Raw genomic sequence first — 15,573 nt, 5'->3', positions numbered from 1 at the left:
GTATATGGACGGGAAAAGAATGGAGGGTTATGGTCTAAGTGCAGGTAGATGGGACTAGGGGAGAATAAGTGTTCGGCACGGACTTGTAGGGCCGAGGTGGCCTGTTCCATGCTGTAATTGTTATATGGTTATATATGGTTATAAGATAAGTAAATAATCATTGGCATCTTCTCCAAGGCCAACAACTCAGCCTTGGGGGTTTAATTACATTCAGTTGGTTCCAAAGGCAGGTCACATTACTCTCATGCCTGACTTTAAACTGGTGAACAGTCACTGCCATGCACTCTGTCAAGAGATAACTAGATTAACAGGGGAAATGATTCAAGATTGTTATCAAAGCTTCCTTGGAAAAAATGTGACCTCCACTGATTCACGGGTATAGTTGAGAACTCGAAATGGAGAAGCAACACATACATGGTGACAATAAAAATTTGAATCTCTCTTCATCAGGATCACTGACCTGCCCAGTGTAAGAGGTGGAAGGAATACACTACATCACACACTATCCAGTCTGCCTATCTACTGTTCCACTGCAGACAGAGACTGCAAGTCTCACAATGACCTCATCAGCCACTTCAGAACTGGAATGGAAACAAATTATCTTCAACCGCTAAGATGAAATTGGCGGCGCTGCCCTAGCAGCAGCGGCTCGCCTGCAGTCCGTTTGTTTTTACTTTTTTGTGTTGTTTTTTTTTCGTTTTGTCTAGTTACGTTTTTGGTTTTTAGGTTGTGTTTATGTGGGGGGGGTTGAAACGGGGCTTGCTGTCTCTCTCTTCGGGGGAATGCGACTTTTTAGTCGTATCCCCCTTCTCTGCCTCCGTCTGCACTGAGGCCTAATGGCGGAGCTGGCGACCTCGAGACTCCGGAGGCAGAGCTAGTCAGGACTTGCCCTGGGCTCGCTCCCGTGAGGGCGGTCCGGCTCGGGGCTGGAACGGCGCTCCCGTGAGGGCCTGTGACGCTCCCGTCGGGGCGGCCCAGCCCGAGGGTGGAATGGCGCGCCCTTCGGAGCGGCCCAGCTCGAGGGAGGAACGGCACTCACGTGAGGGCGATCCGGCTAGGGGCTGGAACGGTGCTCCGGTGGCTGGGACGGCGTTCTGGCGGCGGTGACCTGAGTCCGGGGTTTAGCCGCGGGCCAGCGGCTGCGTCCGCTGGACTGGAGGGCGGCAGCTTCGACCACCCCGGGCTGCGGTGTTTGAGCCGGCCCGTTTGCGGAGCTTGGTGAGCCGCGGGACTGTTTGTACCATCGCCCGGTGGGGTATCGCCTCAGCGCAGAGGGAGAAGAGGAGGGAAGAGACTGCAGCCCTAAGATTTTTGCCTCCACCACAGTGAGGAGGTGCTTGGAGGACTCACTGTGGTGGATGTTAATTTGTGTTTATTGTTGTTTATTATTGTATTATTGTATGTATGACTGCAGGCACGAAATTTCGTTCAGACCGTAAGGTCTGAATGACAATAAAGGTAATTCTAATTCTAACCAATGCAGAATTGTCTTAAGAAGAATTTTAAACAATAGCAAGGCATTACATCTACTTCAGGCTGCCTTTATATTAATGGCACCTATAAAAAGTTGAAGTCTAACACACTGTAACCTTTACTGAGTCCTTTATTATAGCACATGGTACACACGTCCCAGCACTGACTGCATCTAGTCTTCAGGCGTGCTGGAACCAACAGGGAGGGACAAAGGGAGGATCTCACAGTTATACTGATATGGGTAGGCGTAAACCATCTACAGCACCCTTGTGGTATAAATATTTAATTCTCCCAATTCCGTTAGCCCTTGCTGTCTCCTCCCCTTCCCAGCTCTCCCTCAGCCCTCGGGCTCCTCCTCCTCTTTTTTCCTTTCTTCTCCCCCCCCCCCCCCCTCCTCCTGTTTCCTTTCTTCTCCCCCACCCCCCTCCATCAGTCTGAAGAAGGGTTTCGGCCTGAAACGTTGCCTATTTCCTTCGCTCCAGAGATGCTGCTGCACCTGCTGAGTTTCTCCAGCACTTTTGTCTACCTGCCATTATATTAAAGCTGTTTGGACCAATGTGGTTAGTTTATCTTGGCAGCATATTCAACACAGATGTGGGCTGAAGGCCCTGTTCCTGGGTCATGCTGGTCTATGTTTTATGTTCAATGTGAAGTGATTTCAAATGTACTTTGTTGAGCAGAAAGTTAATTGCCACACAACTCAATCATTCCATTCCTGAGCACATTAGCAAGGGGTATAATCCATCAGCAAGAAATAATCTCATACCACAGGGATCCCATTGTGATTAAAAACTGCTGGAGCCTTCTGTTGGAACTTTATGGACATTGGTTGTTGCTTGCACAATGCTACAAATCAACTGCCTTGTGCAAAACCTGACACCATTTATAATATTGAATAATCAGAGGTTTAAGCACTACATAGAAATCTAATTCAGTGCCTTAACAGTACTGGCGATGTGTTTTAACCAAAAATAATTCATGTGGAAAGCCAGTAACTTAGATGTAATGCGCACATTGTTTCCCCTGTGGGGAAGAGACAAATCAGTGTGAGTAATAGGAGTGGGGTTGTCAAACGGAATTTGTCGAACATGGATGACTTCAGTAGAACTTTTTCCAATGACTTCAAACTGCTGATTATCATCCTACATGATTTGTATTAAGACACAAATACCTGATTTAAATACAACAGGAAGGATAATGTCAGATTAAGAATTGGATAATGTCAATAATTTGAGCTGATCTCTAGAATTTCACTATATGTGACTTCCTCTGAGCTTAACGAGGGCAATTAAAATATTGATTAGAGATTTCTTGCCATCAATACAAAAATGTTGAAACATAGAAACATAGAGGATAGGTGCAAGAGTAGGCGATTCGGCCCTTCGAGCCAACTTCGAGCCCATATCGAGCCATTCTATATGATCATGGCTGTTCATCCAAAATCAGTACCCTGTTCCTGCTCATTCCTCATATCCCTTGATTCCGTAAAGTGTTACACTATCCAACACACACTAGGGACAATTTACAATTCTACCAAACCAATTAATCTACAAACCTGATGAGGAGAGCTAAGATCAATAACAACTACGCCCCCTTCACAGAACCGACTATATCGTAATAAGACCATGAAATTATTGTGTAATTATTCATTTTAAATTTTCTGCTAGATATTTGGATATTTTGTAAAATACATATAAGATCACATTTTTAATTTAATAAATCCATATTTGATAAGCGAATCAAATATTATTGGATCATTTACAAACCAGGTTAATTAATGTGTCCCTGGAGAAGCAAAATTAAACGTAATTACACAAAACAATTTTCTTTAAGTTGGTAATGTTTATTTCAGATTATATATTTTTTAATATGATTGTTATATGTTCACATCATTATTTATTTAAATATATAAATGGCAGGCAGGGATAGTGGGGTACCGCAAGGCTCAGTACTGGGACCCCAGTTATTTACAATATATATTAATGATTTGGATGAGGGAATTGAATGCAACATCTCCAAGTTTGCGGACGACATGAAGCTGGGGGGCAGTGCTAGCTGTGCGGAGGATGCTTGGAGGCTGCAAGATGACTTGGATAGGCTGGGTGAGTGGGCAAATGCATGGCAAATGCAATATAATGTGGATAAATGTGAGGTTATCCACTTTGGTGGCAAAAACAGGAAAGTAGACTTTTACCTGAATGGTGGCTGATTAGGAAAAGGGAAGATGCAACAAGACCTGGGTGTCATGGTACACCAGTCATTGAAAATAGGCATGCAGGTGCAGCAGGCAATAAAGAAAGCGAATGGTATGTTAGCATTCATAGCAAAATGATTTGAGTATAGGAGCAGGGACGTTCTACTACAGTTGTACAGGGTCTTGGTGAGACCACACCTGGAGTATTGCGTACAGTTTTGGTCTCCTAATCTGAGGAAGGACATTCTTGCCATAGAGGGAGTACAGAGAAGGTTTGCCAGACTGATTCCTGGGATGTCAGGACTTTCATATGAAGAAAGACTGGATAGACTCGGCTTGTATTCGCTAGAATTTAGAAGGTTGAGGGGGGATCTTATAGAAACTTACAAAATTCTTAAGGGGTTGGACAGGCTAGATGCAGGAAGATTGTTCCCGATGTTGGGGAAGTCCAGAACAAGGGGTCACAGTTTAAGGATAAAGGGGAAATATTTTAGGACTGAGATGAGAAAAACATTTTTTACACAGAGAGTAAAATCTCTGGAATTCTCTGCCACAGAAGGCAGTTGAGGCCAGTTCATTGGCTATATTTAAGAGGGAGTTAAATGTGGCCCTTGTGGCTAAAGGGATCAGGGGGTATGGAGAGAAGGCAGGTACAGGATACTGAGTTGGATGATCAGCCATGATCATATTGAATGGCGGTGCAGGCTCGAAGGGCCGAATGGCCTACTCCTGCACCTATTTTCTATGTTTCTATCTATTTATTTATCTTGAGTGAAGGATAAGGCATGTGGGTGTAAGGAACACTGGATGATGAAAGAATTTGAGGCTCTGGTCAAGAAAAAGGAACAATGGGTCAGGCAAAGACAACTGTGATCCAGTGTATCCCTGGTGGAGTATCGGAGATTGAGAAGCATGCTTACAAAGAAAGTAAGGAAGGGAAAAAAGGAGGCATGAGATCTAATCACAATCCAAAGAGATTGTATGTATTTTAGGGAGAAAATGGTACAATGGAGAGAATAGGGCCCCTCAGAAACCAAAGTGGTAATTTATGTGTGGAGCTGCAGAAGATGAGCTTGGTACTCAATTAATATTTCTCCTCTGTTTTTACCAATTTTACGGTGGAGAAACAGATGAAGATTAGGGAACTTGGGACTATTAATGGAGATGTCTAGAGGACAGTGCGTGTTACAGTCCATGAGATATTGGATGTCCTAAGACATATGAAGGTAGACTCAGTCTCAGGAGGGTCTCGTCACAAAATCTCACCCATTCCTTCTATCCAAAGATGCAGCCTGTCCCGCTGAGTTACTCTGGCATTTTGTGTCTATCTTTGAAGGTTATTAAATCTCATGGGCCTGATCAAATATATCCAAGGACACTGTGGGAAGCTGGAGAATAAATTGTAGGAATCCTGCTGGAAGACAGGAGGGTAGCTAATGTTGTACATCTACTCAACAAGAGCTGCAAAGAAAAACCTGGGAACTGTAGACCAGTAATCTGTAGTTACTGGTGAGGATTCAGAGGGATAAAATATACATGGAGAGCCCAGCGTTGATTAAGGATAGTCAGCCTTGTTAACTCATGGGAGAATTACATAAATATTGCTATGATATCTTGATCATCTGAGCAAGTGAGCCAAGGAGTGGCTAATGGAGTTTAATTCAGATAAGTGTGTGGTGCGTACTTTAGGAAGTCAAACCCAAGGAGGAGTATACTAATGAACGTTGTGCCCTAGAGAGTGTTGTAGAGCAGAGGGATATAGGAATACAAGTACATAGTTTTTTGAAAGTGTTGTTACAGGTATATAGGGCCGTGAACAAAGGTTTTTGGCACATTGGCCTTCATCACTCAAGGAATTGAGTACAAAAGTTGGGATGTTATGTTAGAGATGCACAAGACGTTGGTGAAGCCGCACTTGGAGTATTGCATTCAATGTTGTCACCCTGCTGTTGGAAGGACGTTGTTAAGTTGGAAAGAGTGCAAAGAAGATTTACAAAGAATGTTGCCAAGACTTGAATTATCGGAAAAGCTTGGGCAGGCTAGGATTTTATTCCTTAGAGAGCAGGAGGCTGAAGGATGATCTCAGAGAGGTGTATAAAATCATGATGAGAATAGACAGGGCAAATGCACAGAGTCTTTTGTTTAGGGTAGGGAAACGAGAATTAAATGACTTACAGTAGGTTTAAGGTAAGAGGGAAAAGATTCAATAGGAACCCGAGGGTCAACTTTCTCACACAGTGGGTGGTGGGAATATGGAATGAGCTGCTAGAGGAGGTAGTTGAGGCAGGTACAATAACAACATTAAAAAAAACATTTGGATGGGTAGATGGATAGGAATGTTTGGAGCGATATGGGCCAACTATGTTAAGAATATACATATAATCAATTTTGGAACAATGCAAAGTTGCCAGATTAATTTTTTTACTCAAAATGTAAGTGGGAGAAGTGTTTAGCGTTTATTTTGCGATGACTGCTTTTATTCTGTGAAAAATAAAATCACCAACACAATCCACTAGCTGTTCACAAGACAAACATTCAGTACAACTTATTCACATGCAGAGCTTAGCCTGAAGCTCATACAACGGACACTGAATGAGACTGACAAAAACCTCACCATGGTAGTGAAGTTAGTTTGCACTTACATTTCTGCAGCTGAAACAGCCCGACGGAGAGGAGAAGGAGGTAACATCCTAACTGTGCCATGGATGGACATGTGAAAAGAAACAAATGCTCGTTCCCAATGGACAGCAACACGTATAATGGAGAGTTTACTTCAATGCTCACAGAGCTTCCGATCTCCTCATGTCACCATGACGTACTTGTTTGCAGCCTTCTTCAATCGGATTGGTTAAAGAATACACTGAGACCCCACTCTTTGTCCAACACCACAGTCTTACTGGTTGGCAGCCCCGAGACATGACTGGTGGTTGTTTAATTGAGCAACTTCACCCATCCTGAGTACTTTTGCAGATGTAGTTGTCTGCATTAATTAAGCCCTTTTCTGAGTAAATGTGGTGCAAAGTTCTGTGGCAAGAACAGGGGAAGTGGATGGTCCGGGTGTGGGGGTGGGGTGTGGGGTGGGTGGGGGTGTGTGGGGTGTGTGGGGTGTGGGGTGGGTGGGGTGTGTGTGGTGAGTGTGGGGTGTGTGGGGTGTGGGAGGATGACAGGTGCAACCAGAGCAAGATGGACCACTCCTCCGAAATCCCAATGGACTGACGTGTAGTGCGTGACGGAACGTCACGGCCGCCATTTCTTAATGCAAAATGCGACCCGGTATGTAACCACCCGCTGTGATCCTGGAGTATCTTGTAGCGGGCCCTTGCATTGTATTGTGCAGTGTCCCTTGCATTGTATTGTGCAGTGTCCCTTGCATTGTATTGTGCAGTTTCCCTTGCATTGTATTGTGCAGTTTCCCTTGCATTGTATTGTGCAGTTTCCCTTGCATTATATTGTGCAGTTTCCCTTGTATTGCTTTAACACACACTGCACAAAATTAAATTTAACGTATATATATTTTATATATTTATATGAATGTGTGTCTGTGTGTGAGAGGCAAGTTAGAGATAATAAAGTTTATTCTCATGGATCAGAAGCAACTTTGATTTAAATAATCACTATTAATACATTTGTCTTGTAAGATGATGTGCATAAACCATAAAGGCAATTATATATATAATTATATAGTAATAATAAATATATGCATATATATATATTTATACACATACATATATATACACATACATATATACACACATACATATATATACACATACATATATACACACATACATATATACACATACATACATACACACGTATACACATACATATGCACACATACAAATGCACAGATACATATGGATACATTTATATGCATACATACACACATATATAAACATATATATACATACATATATACACACATATACATATACATGCATATATACACATACATGCATATATACACATACATATATATTTATACATATGATCATTTTCCAACGATCAATAGATTTACGATCAGTTCCTGTGGATTGGAGGATAGCTAATGCTATCCCACTTTTCAAGAAAGGAGCGTGAGAGAAAACGGGAAATTACAGACCAGTTAGCCCGACTTTGGTGGTGTGAAAGATGCTGGAGTCAATTATTAAAGATGTAATAATGGGGCATTTGGATAGCAGTAAAAGAATTAGTCCAAGTCAACATGGATTTATGAAAGGGAAATCATGTTTGACTAATCTTCTGGATTTTTTTTGCCGCAAGGCTTGGTGTTGGGGCCGCAATTGTTTACCATATATATTAATGATTTGGAAAAGGGAATTAGGAGCAAAACTAATGCATACATACCTACATATTTAAATTCATCTGATAAGTTGGTCAAATAACATGGGCACCTTCTTGCTTTTTTTGAGTCATGGATTTTTTAATGTGAATGTCTCATAGCAACACATTTGTGGGTCAGCAGTATTTTGTACCAACCCCCACAATTTCAAATAATTCTAAATTGAACTTCTTAAAGGAAAACAATTTTTATTTACATCATTTTGTGTGGCTGTGTTGACTGTAATTATGAGACTGCCGGGCAGTATCACTGTGAATGGCGGTGGCTGTGTGTTTTAATGCAAGTGTGAAAAGGAGAGTAAATTTAAAGAGACAATGTGAGAACCATCAGGGTTTCATCCAAGAACCAAATTAAAGGCAAGGTTCCATCAATTACAGTATTTTAATTGAAAATCTTACTCTTAATATTCTTCCTAATTAGGCTTTTTGTGTTCCCTCTTGAACCTTGTGTCTCCCAGAGCCTCTGGGGAGGTTCTGGAGATACAATAATCCAATCTTGAGGCAAATAACCATCTTTAAAACTGGCATTGCCTCTGCCTTTAATTCTACATTCTCCAAGGATGCTGGATGCCGCGACAATCTCTTGCAACAAGTACAGAAAGGCAGTCAACTGCAAAAAGATCAAAGAGAGGAAAGAGTATGGAAGGGAAAGGCTTTTCAGAATCATTTTCAGATTTTATTTGCCAAGTATGTTTTGCAACATACGAGGAATTTCATTGGCCAGGTCAGTCATACAATTAAAAGCAACAGCACTCAAAAACACATTTTAATACGGACATTCACCACAGTGACTCCTACACATTCCTCACTGTGATGGAAGGCGAAATAAAGTTCAAGTCCCTTCCTTTTGTTCTTCCTCGGTCGGGGGCCTCAAGCCCCCCGTTCAAACTCCGTTCAATGGTGAACTCCTCTTGGTCTCCAGGCCTATAGTGCTGCACAAATCACTGCACCACATGCATCTATTTATTCCCTTTTCACATGGTTCATGCAGCTGGATATTAACTTGCCGACATGGAAAGAGATGCAGTGAGCATTCAATAGTTCAGACTTCTGGGTGAATTAAGGGGCTGCTTGATGGGCTGAGGGTAATCGAGATTGTCTGTTTGTCATTCTTTTGGAAGAACTGATGGAAGTTCTTATGGAAAAGCTGATGAATTGACTACGGGATGAGCTGGTGGGCTCGAGGATTGCTGGATGAGTGTTCTAGAAACATAGAAAATAGGTGCAGGAGGAGGCCATTTGGCCCTTCGAGCCAGCACCGCCATACATTGTGATCATGGCTGATCAGCCCCAATCAATAACCCGTGCCTGCCTTCTCCCCATATCCCTTGATTCCACTAGCCCCTAGAGATCTATCTAACTCTCTCTTAAATCCACCCAGTGATTTGGCCTCCACTGCCCTCTGTGGCAGGGAATTCCACAAATTCACAACTCTCTGGGTGAAAACGTTTTTTCTCACCTCAGTCTTAAATGGCCTCCCCTTTGTTCTAAGACTGTGGCCCCTGGTTCTGGACTCGCCCAACATTGGGAACATTTTTCCTGTATCTAGCTTGTTCAGTCCTTTTATTCATTTATATGTTTCTATAAGATCCCCTTGCATCTAACAAGAGTGTTTTATTGTCATGTAGAACAATTTCCTGCATCTAGCTTGTCCCAGATAGAACAATTAAATTCTTACTTTCAGCAGCACAACATAATCTGTAAACATAGTACACTGTAAACAATATGATAAGATATCCCCTCATCCTTCTAAACTCCAGTGAATACAAGCCTAGTCTTTTAAATCTTTCCTCATATGACAGTTCTGTTAGGTTATTTGATGGTTAGGACAGGTTTAGAGGGGTATGGGCCAAATGCAGGCATGTGGGACTAGTGTAGATGGGACATGTTGGCCAGCGTGGGCAAGTTGAGCTGAAGGGCCTGCTTCTACGCTGTGAGACTCTATGACTAGGTGATCTGTTGAGGCTGGTGGTATGCCATGAGGAACAATGGGCATGGACCTTTGTAAACCACCACCTGGTTGAGTCTCCTTGAGTCACCATCGGCATTGATAACATCAGTCAGGGGTTGATGATCTGCTAAAACAAGTTGGTCTCATTCTTGTTCTCTCATGCGATACAGGCAGCAGCTCTGAACTGCCTGTGTTTGCCCTCTTGGCTGTCTTGTCAAATTACGCTGGAGATTAGAGTCACCCCTGAAACAAACAGTGCCTTGTGATCCACAGGGGAAAAAATAAAATCTAAATGCAGAACAATGGATGGTTTAAATCAAAGAAAATGATACAAAGAGGCCATTAGAGCAATACCGATCTAGGAAACTGACAGCAGATTTTACAATGCATTTAAACCTCTCCCATTTTAATGAGATGCATTCCTGGAATATGTAGGAAGTTTATTGTAACCTAGTGCCCTAGTGGATTAAGGGCGGCATGGTGGTGCAGCGGTAAAGTTGCTGCCTTACAGTGGGTGCTGTCTGTACAGAGTTCGTACATTCTCCCCGTGACTGAATGGGTGTTCTCCGAGATCTTCGGTTTCCTCCCACACTCCAAAGACATACAGGTTTGTAGGCTTGGTATAAGTGTAAATTGTCCCTAGTGTGTGTAGGATGGTGTTAGTGTGCGGGGATCGCTGGTCAAAGCGGACGCGGTGGGACAAAGGGCCTGTTCCCGCGCTGTATCTCTAAGAAATAGAAGCAAGGATAAGCCATCTAAGTTCACACCACCATCAGTAAGATTATTGTTGATCCTGCAACACCTTATTCCCACATTCTCTCCATTATCCTTCATCCTTTTCGTATTTGAAAAAAAAAATCTCTCCTTTTAAGGACTCGACTTCCACCATCTCACGCGATAAAGAATTCCAAGATTCCCAGCCCTTGAGTGAAGAAACTGCTCCTTGTCTCATTACTAAATATCATGACCCATATTCTGAGACTTTGGCCCTCGTTCTAGATCACCAGACCAGCCGCAATCTCCACCCACGAGTCCAATCTAAACAGAGATAGACACAAAATGCTGGAGTAACTCAGTGGGTCAGGCAGCATCTCTGGAGAAAAGGAATAGGTGACGTTGCAGGTCGGAAGCCTTCTTCAGACTCCGTTCTGACACTTCTCATTCTTCATCTTGCATATGGCGTGCAGAGCCTAAAGTTGTAGGACAACTTGTTCTATTTGATCTTATTTGATTGGTTTTGTGCAGTTAACAAATCACAATTTCACACAATGTACATAAGACAGCAGTTATTTGACAAATACTCTGCAGTTCGGTGCAGGAGATCTTGTCGACGAGTATTCTGGACCCACTGTTGACATCTGAAATTACAGGAGATATCATTTAGGATTAACTAATAAGAAAAAAGATGATCATAACTACATGCCTGAACAATGGATGATATGTCACTTAAATGCAATTGTTTTCAGTTGTGTGGAGAGACCTGTATGTTGAAGATGCTTTTTGCCTCTAATATGTCAATTTACCTTAAATGTAGAAGAGCTTACTAAAATCTTCTTACAAAGACCATTAAGTATTTTCTTTCTATCCTCTTTTGGACCCAAGGCATAGCAGAGCTGCCAACTCTCACGAAGAGGTAAGGGAGGGAGAGAGGGAAGGGAGGGAGAGAGGGAAGGGAGGGAGATCGAGAGAAGAGAGGGAGAGAGAGAGAGAGATCGAGAGGGGAGCGAGAGATCGAGAGAAGAGAGGGGAGCGAGAGATTGAGAGAAGAGAGGGGAGCGAGAGATCGAGAGAAGAGAGGGGAGAGAGAGATCAAAAGAGAGGAGAGAGAGAGATCGAGAGAAGAGAGGGAGAAGGGGGGAGAGGGAGATGGGGAGAAGGGGGGAGAGGGAGAAGGGGGGAGAGGGAGAAGGGGGACAGGGAGAAGGGGGAGAGAGTGGAACGATATCACATTATAACGTGCAGCCGTCCCATTCCGACCAAAGATTATAGAGCAGAGCTCCTCTCGTATCTTTGATTGCGGCCGCCGCCGCCGAACCCCCCGGCCCACCATTGCACCCAAAGATGATAGAGCAGAGTTGTATAATCTTTGATTGCACCCTTCTTCACGGCGGGCTTGTGATCATTACTTGCGATTTATCGACAATTCGAGGGATATAACGGATAACAGCCGCCGCATTCTCGGACTCGAATCTGAGGTCGAAAAATCTCCTGGTCACTGGGCCTAATGTGTCCCGCGGGCCATTTTTTGGAGACCAATCCCTTACAAGAACAAAACCAAAAACGTACAGAAGTGTTAAAATTGTCTTTATTATTGATGTAAGTAAAGATCTATTAAAAATAAGTCTTATATCTTTCTAATGTACCGACATACCTAGTTTCCCAATGGCCGTTGATGGGAGAACAGAAAATAACATTTTCACGACAGAATATCGACTGAAAATAATAATAATATTTTCTCACCTTTCTTTTTTATTGGGGAACCTAAAGATTGACAGGTCGGGTCGTTTAGATTTACGATTAGAACAATTGATAGCAGAGCAGTGATGTGAAGATTTAGATAAGGACGCCATGACAGTGTAGGGGAAGCCCAATAAAATGCCTCAAAAAATGGCGTCGACAATCACACACGTCATACTACGCGTTTTTCGAGGAGTGGTTTATCTTGCTCCTCTATCCTCTATAATCTTTGGAAGCAACAGCTACGTAAGAAATAAATCACTAGCAGTGCATTGGAAAGGGAGTCAAGAGAAGGAACTACAGCTTTATCAACGGTGGGGGAAAGAGAGCAAGAACGGACTTCCGGTGGCGCTGGTGCCAGCAGCCTCCACCTTCAGCCCGGTATCTTTTTGTTTTTTTGTTTTTTTAGTTATGTTAAAGTGTATTTTTTATGGGGTTTTTTAAAATGTCTTTATGTGGGGGAAGAGGGCACGGTAAGGGGGATACCGTCCTTCGGTCGCTTCCTGGAGAGGACGCGACTATTATTCGAGTCGCGTCCTCACCCCCCCAGCGGCCTACCTACTGGATTGGCACGGCCTTTCCTGCCGGGATCGACCAGAGCTCCAGCAGCGGCGGGACAGCGCTGTAACATCGCGGGGCTGGCGATGCCTTACCGGGGATCGCCGTCTGGAGCCCGGAGTGCTGGGCCTGCTGCACCGACATCATGGAGCTGCGGTTTGCGGAGCTCCCAACGCGGGCGGCGCTGATCAACAACGCGGGGTCCTGCGACTCCGCCCGGCTCGGCCTGCGGACTCGGGAGCTGCGGACTCGGGAGCTGCGGACTCCGGCTGCGGGAGGCGGCTGATCAGGAGGTCCGGGCCGCTGAGGAGGAGGATGTTCACCGTCGGGGATCGGCGTCGGCGTTCCACCAGCCCGGCGTGAGGGCCTGAACATCGGGCCGCCCGGTGCGGCGACTGCAGGTGCTCGGAAGGCCCAGACCACGGATGAACATCTGGGAAGATCGGAGGAGAGGCTGGCTGGACTATGGTGCCTTCCTCACCTTGGTGCCATTGTGTTATGTTGTGTCGTGGACTTTCTGTGTTTGTGCTTTTCTTTTTTTAATTCAATTTTATTTTCAATATGTTTTATTATTTATTAATTATTTATTTTTATGATACTGCCTGTAAGGAAAATTCATTTTGTTGTCTCTAATTGAGAAAATGACAATAAATTTGAATACAATACAATACAATACAATACAATAAAGGGGGAATGAAGAGAAGTAATTTAAAGTGGGCAAAAACCAAGTAGATGCTGGAAATCTAAAACTGAAAATGCTGAAATACTCAGCAATCCAGGCAGTGTCTGCAGATAGTTTTTCAGCTTCTTCTTCCTCGTGTCCGGCCATCTTCCATATCACGTCGTTCCGGTCGGTCAGTGACGGTTGACGGTCGGTGGTTGCAGAATTGGCTACTTCAGTCAGTCACTGTGGTACAGTTTATGTCGTCAGCGTTGCCACGGGATGCGCCACGTGGAGGCTTCTGCTTGCATCCCAGCTTTTTCAGCAGAACTGCAGCAGAGGAGTTTAATTTGCAGGCAGAGGAGATTAACATGGCATCAGGTTCAGTACACAAATTGTAGGCTGAATAGCTTGTTTCTGTGCTGCACTGTTCTATAGATATAGAACTCCTGATAAAAAAAACACCCATTGAGGAATCATTAACTGCTCCTCTCTTCACAGATGCTGCCTGACAAAATGAGCACTTACAGCATTTCTGTTTTATTTCAACTGGATTAAAATAGGAGGCAGTCTGCCTTGTTGAAAAGCTGGTGAGACATGGCACTTGGCAACAGGATAGGGATGCTAGAAGAGGTTCCGTTAGAATTAAGATAGGAAAACCATACAATCTTGAACAGGGGTAGGGAAGAGCGAGGGACGAATTCCAGTTTAAAACTAAAAGTGAAAATGTTGAAAAGTCGAGGAACATAAAGGGAAATGTATGGAACCAGCTGCCAGAGGAGGTAGCTGAGGCAGGGACTATCCCAACATTTTTTTTTTTTTTTTTTTAATATTTTATTTTATTAGAAGTAAGTACAGTCATATGGCACCAAAGTGCCTAATATATATTTTCATAATACATTTTATGTACAACTTCTTTTTTTTTTTTGTTACACTGAAAAAAGATTAGAATAAGAAAAAGAAGTTAGATAGTAAAGGATAGAAAGATGTGAAATATATAGTGTGTGAAAAAAGAAAACGAGTAAATGAAAAAAGTTGAGAGAGAGAATAGAGAGAAGAAAAGAAAAAAAAGAGGAGATCATTATTTATAGTCTTGACCAACCCTCGTCCAGTCCTGAAACAGTTATTTTTTACAATTGTGTTGCACCATATGATTCCAAAAAAACGACGAATGGAGACCAACTCGTTATGAATTGGTCTGATTTATCCATTAGGAGGAATCGCATTTCTTCAAGATGAGCGGTGTCCAACATACTTGCAATCCACATTTTAAGCGTTGGTATTGATGTACCCTTCCAAAATTTAAGAATTAATTTTTTTGCTATTATTAAACCATAGTTAAGGAATAGATTTTGAGATGTGTTCAATTTATTCCCATCTTCCATTACGCCAAATATAATCATTTCAGTATTAGGTTCCATTCTTGTCTTGAATAATTTTGTAAATATTTCAAAAATATCATTCCAAAATCTATAAAGTTTTATGCAGGAGACTAAGGAGTGTGTTATCTTCCTACATGTGATCTTCCTCGATCTGGCCAATGCATTTGGTTCAGTTCCCCATGAACTCCTTTGGGAATCTTTTGCCTTTTTCCATGTACCAGAGCTCATCACCACACTGGTCAAGAGCTATTTCCAAGACCTGCAGCTGTGCTTCACAACAGCTGACTTCAGTACAACATGGCAGCGCTTGGAAGTAGGCATCATGGCAGGCTGCACAGTCTCACCCTTGGCCTTTACAATGGCCATGGAAGTCATCATCAGGGCCTCAAAATGGGTGGTGGGCGGTGAACGAACCAGGGCTGGGCTCCGTCTGCCACCCATCAGGGCATACATGGACGACATGACCACACTAACCACTACTGCAGCATGCACCAAGCGGCTACTTGGAAAGCTGCAGGAGAACATCAAGTGGGCCCGAATGAAGATCAAACCATGT

General features: G+C 43.2%; 1 protein-coding gene and 1 long non-coding RNA gene across 2 annotated transcripts in view; both read right to left on the bottom strand.

The window, feature by feature from the left end:
• The window catches only part of LOC116971769 (CD226 antigen-like), a 67,029-nt gene extending 60,573 nt beyond the window's left edge, over positions 1 to 6,456 (bottom strand). Inside the window, exon 1 of the mRNA XM_033018874.1 lies at positions 6,310 to 6,456. Coding sequence (XP_032874765.1) covers positions 6,310 to 6,370 — 61 coding nt within the window. The 5' untranslated portion in view covers positions 6,371 to 6,456. The remainder of the gene's footprint in view (positions 1 to 6,309) is intronic.
• Positions 6,457 to 11,275: 4,819 nt separating this feature from the next.
• LOC116971690 lies at positions 11,276 to 12,475 on the bottom strand. Its single transcript, XR_004411557.1, has 3 exons — positions 12,420 to 12,475; positions 12,056 to 12,218; positions 11,276 to 11,317 (listed from the first exon to the last, which is right to left on the bottom strand). It is a non-coding gene; the product is annotated as an uncharacterized LOC116971690 (long non-coding RNA).
• Positions 12,476 to 15,573: the final 3,098 nt, after the last annotated feature.

This window comes from Amblyraja radiata, chromosome 4 (assembly GCF_010909765.2).
Source record: "Amblyraja radiata isolate CabotCenter1 chromosome 4, sAmbRad1.1.pri, whole genome shotgun sequence".
Taxonomy (NCBI): Eukaryota; Metazoa; Chordata; class Chondrichthyes; order Rajiformes; family Rajidae; genus Amblyraja; species Amblyraja radiata.
The sequence above is the reverse complement of the archived record's forward strand: the minus strand, read 5'-3'. Positions and strand labels throughout refer to the sequence as shown.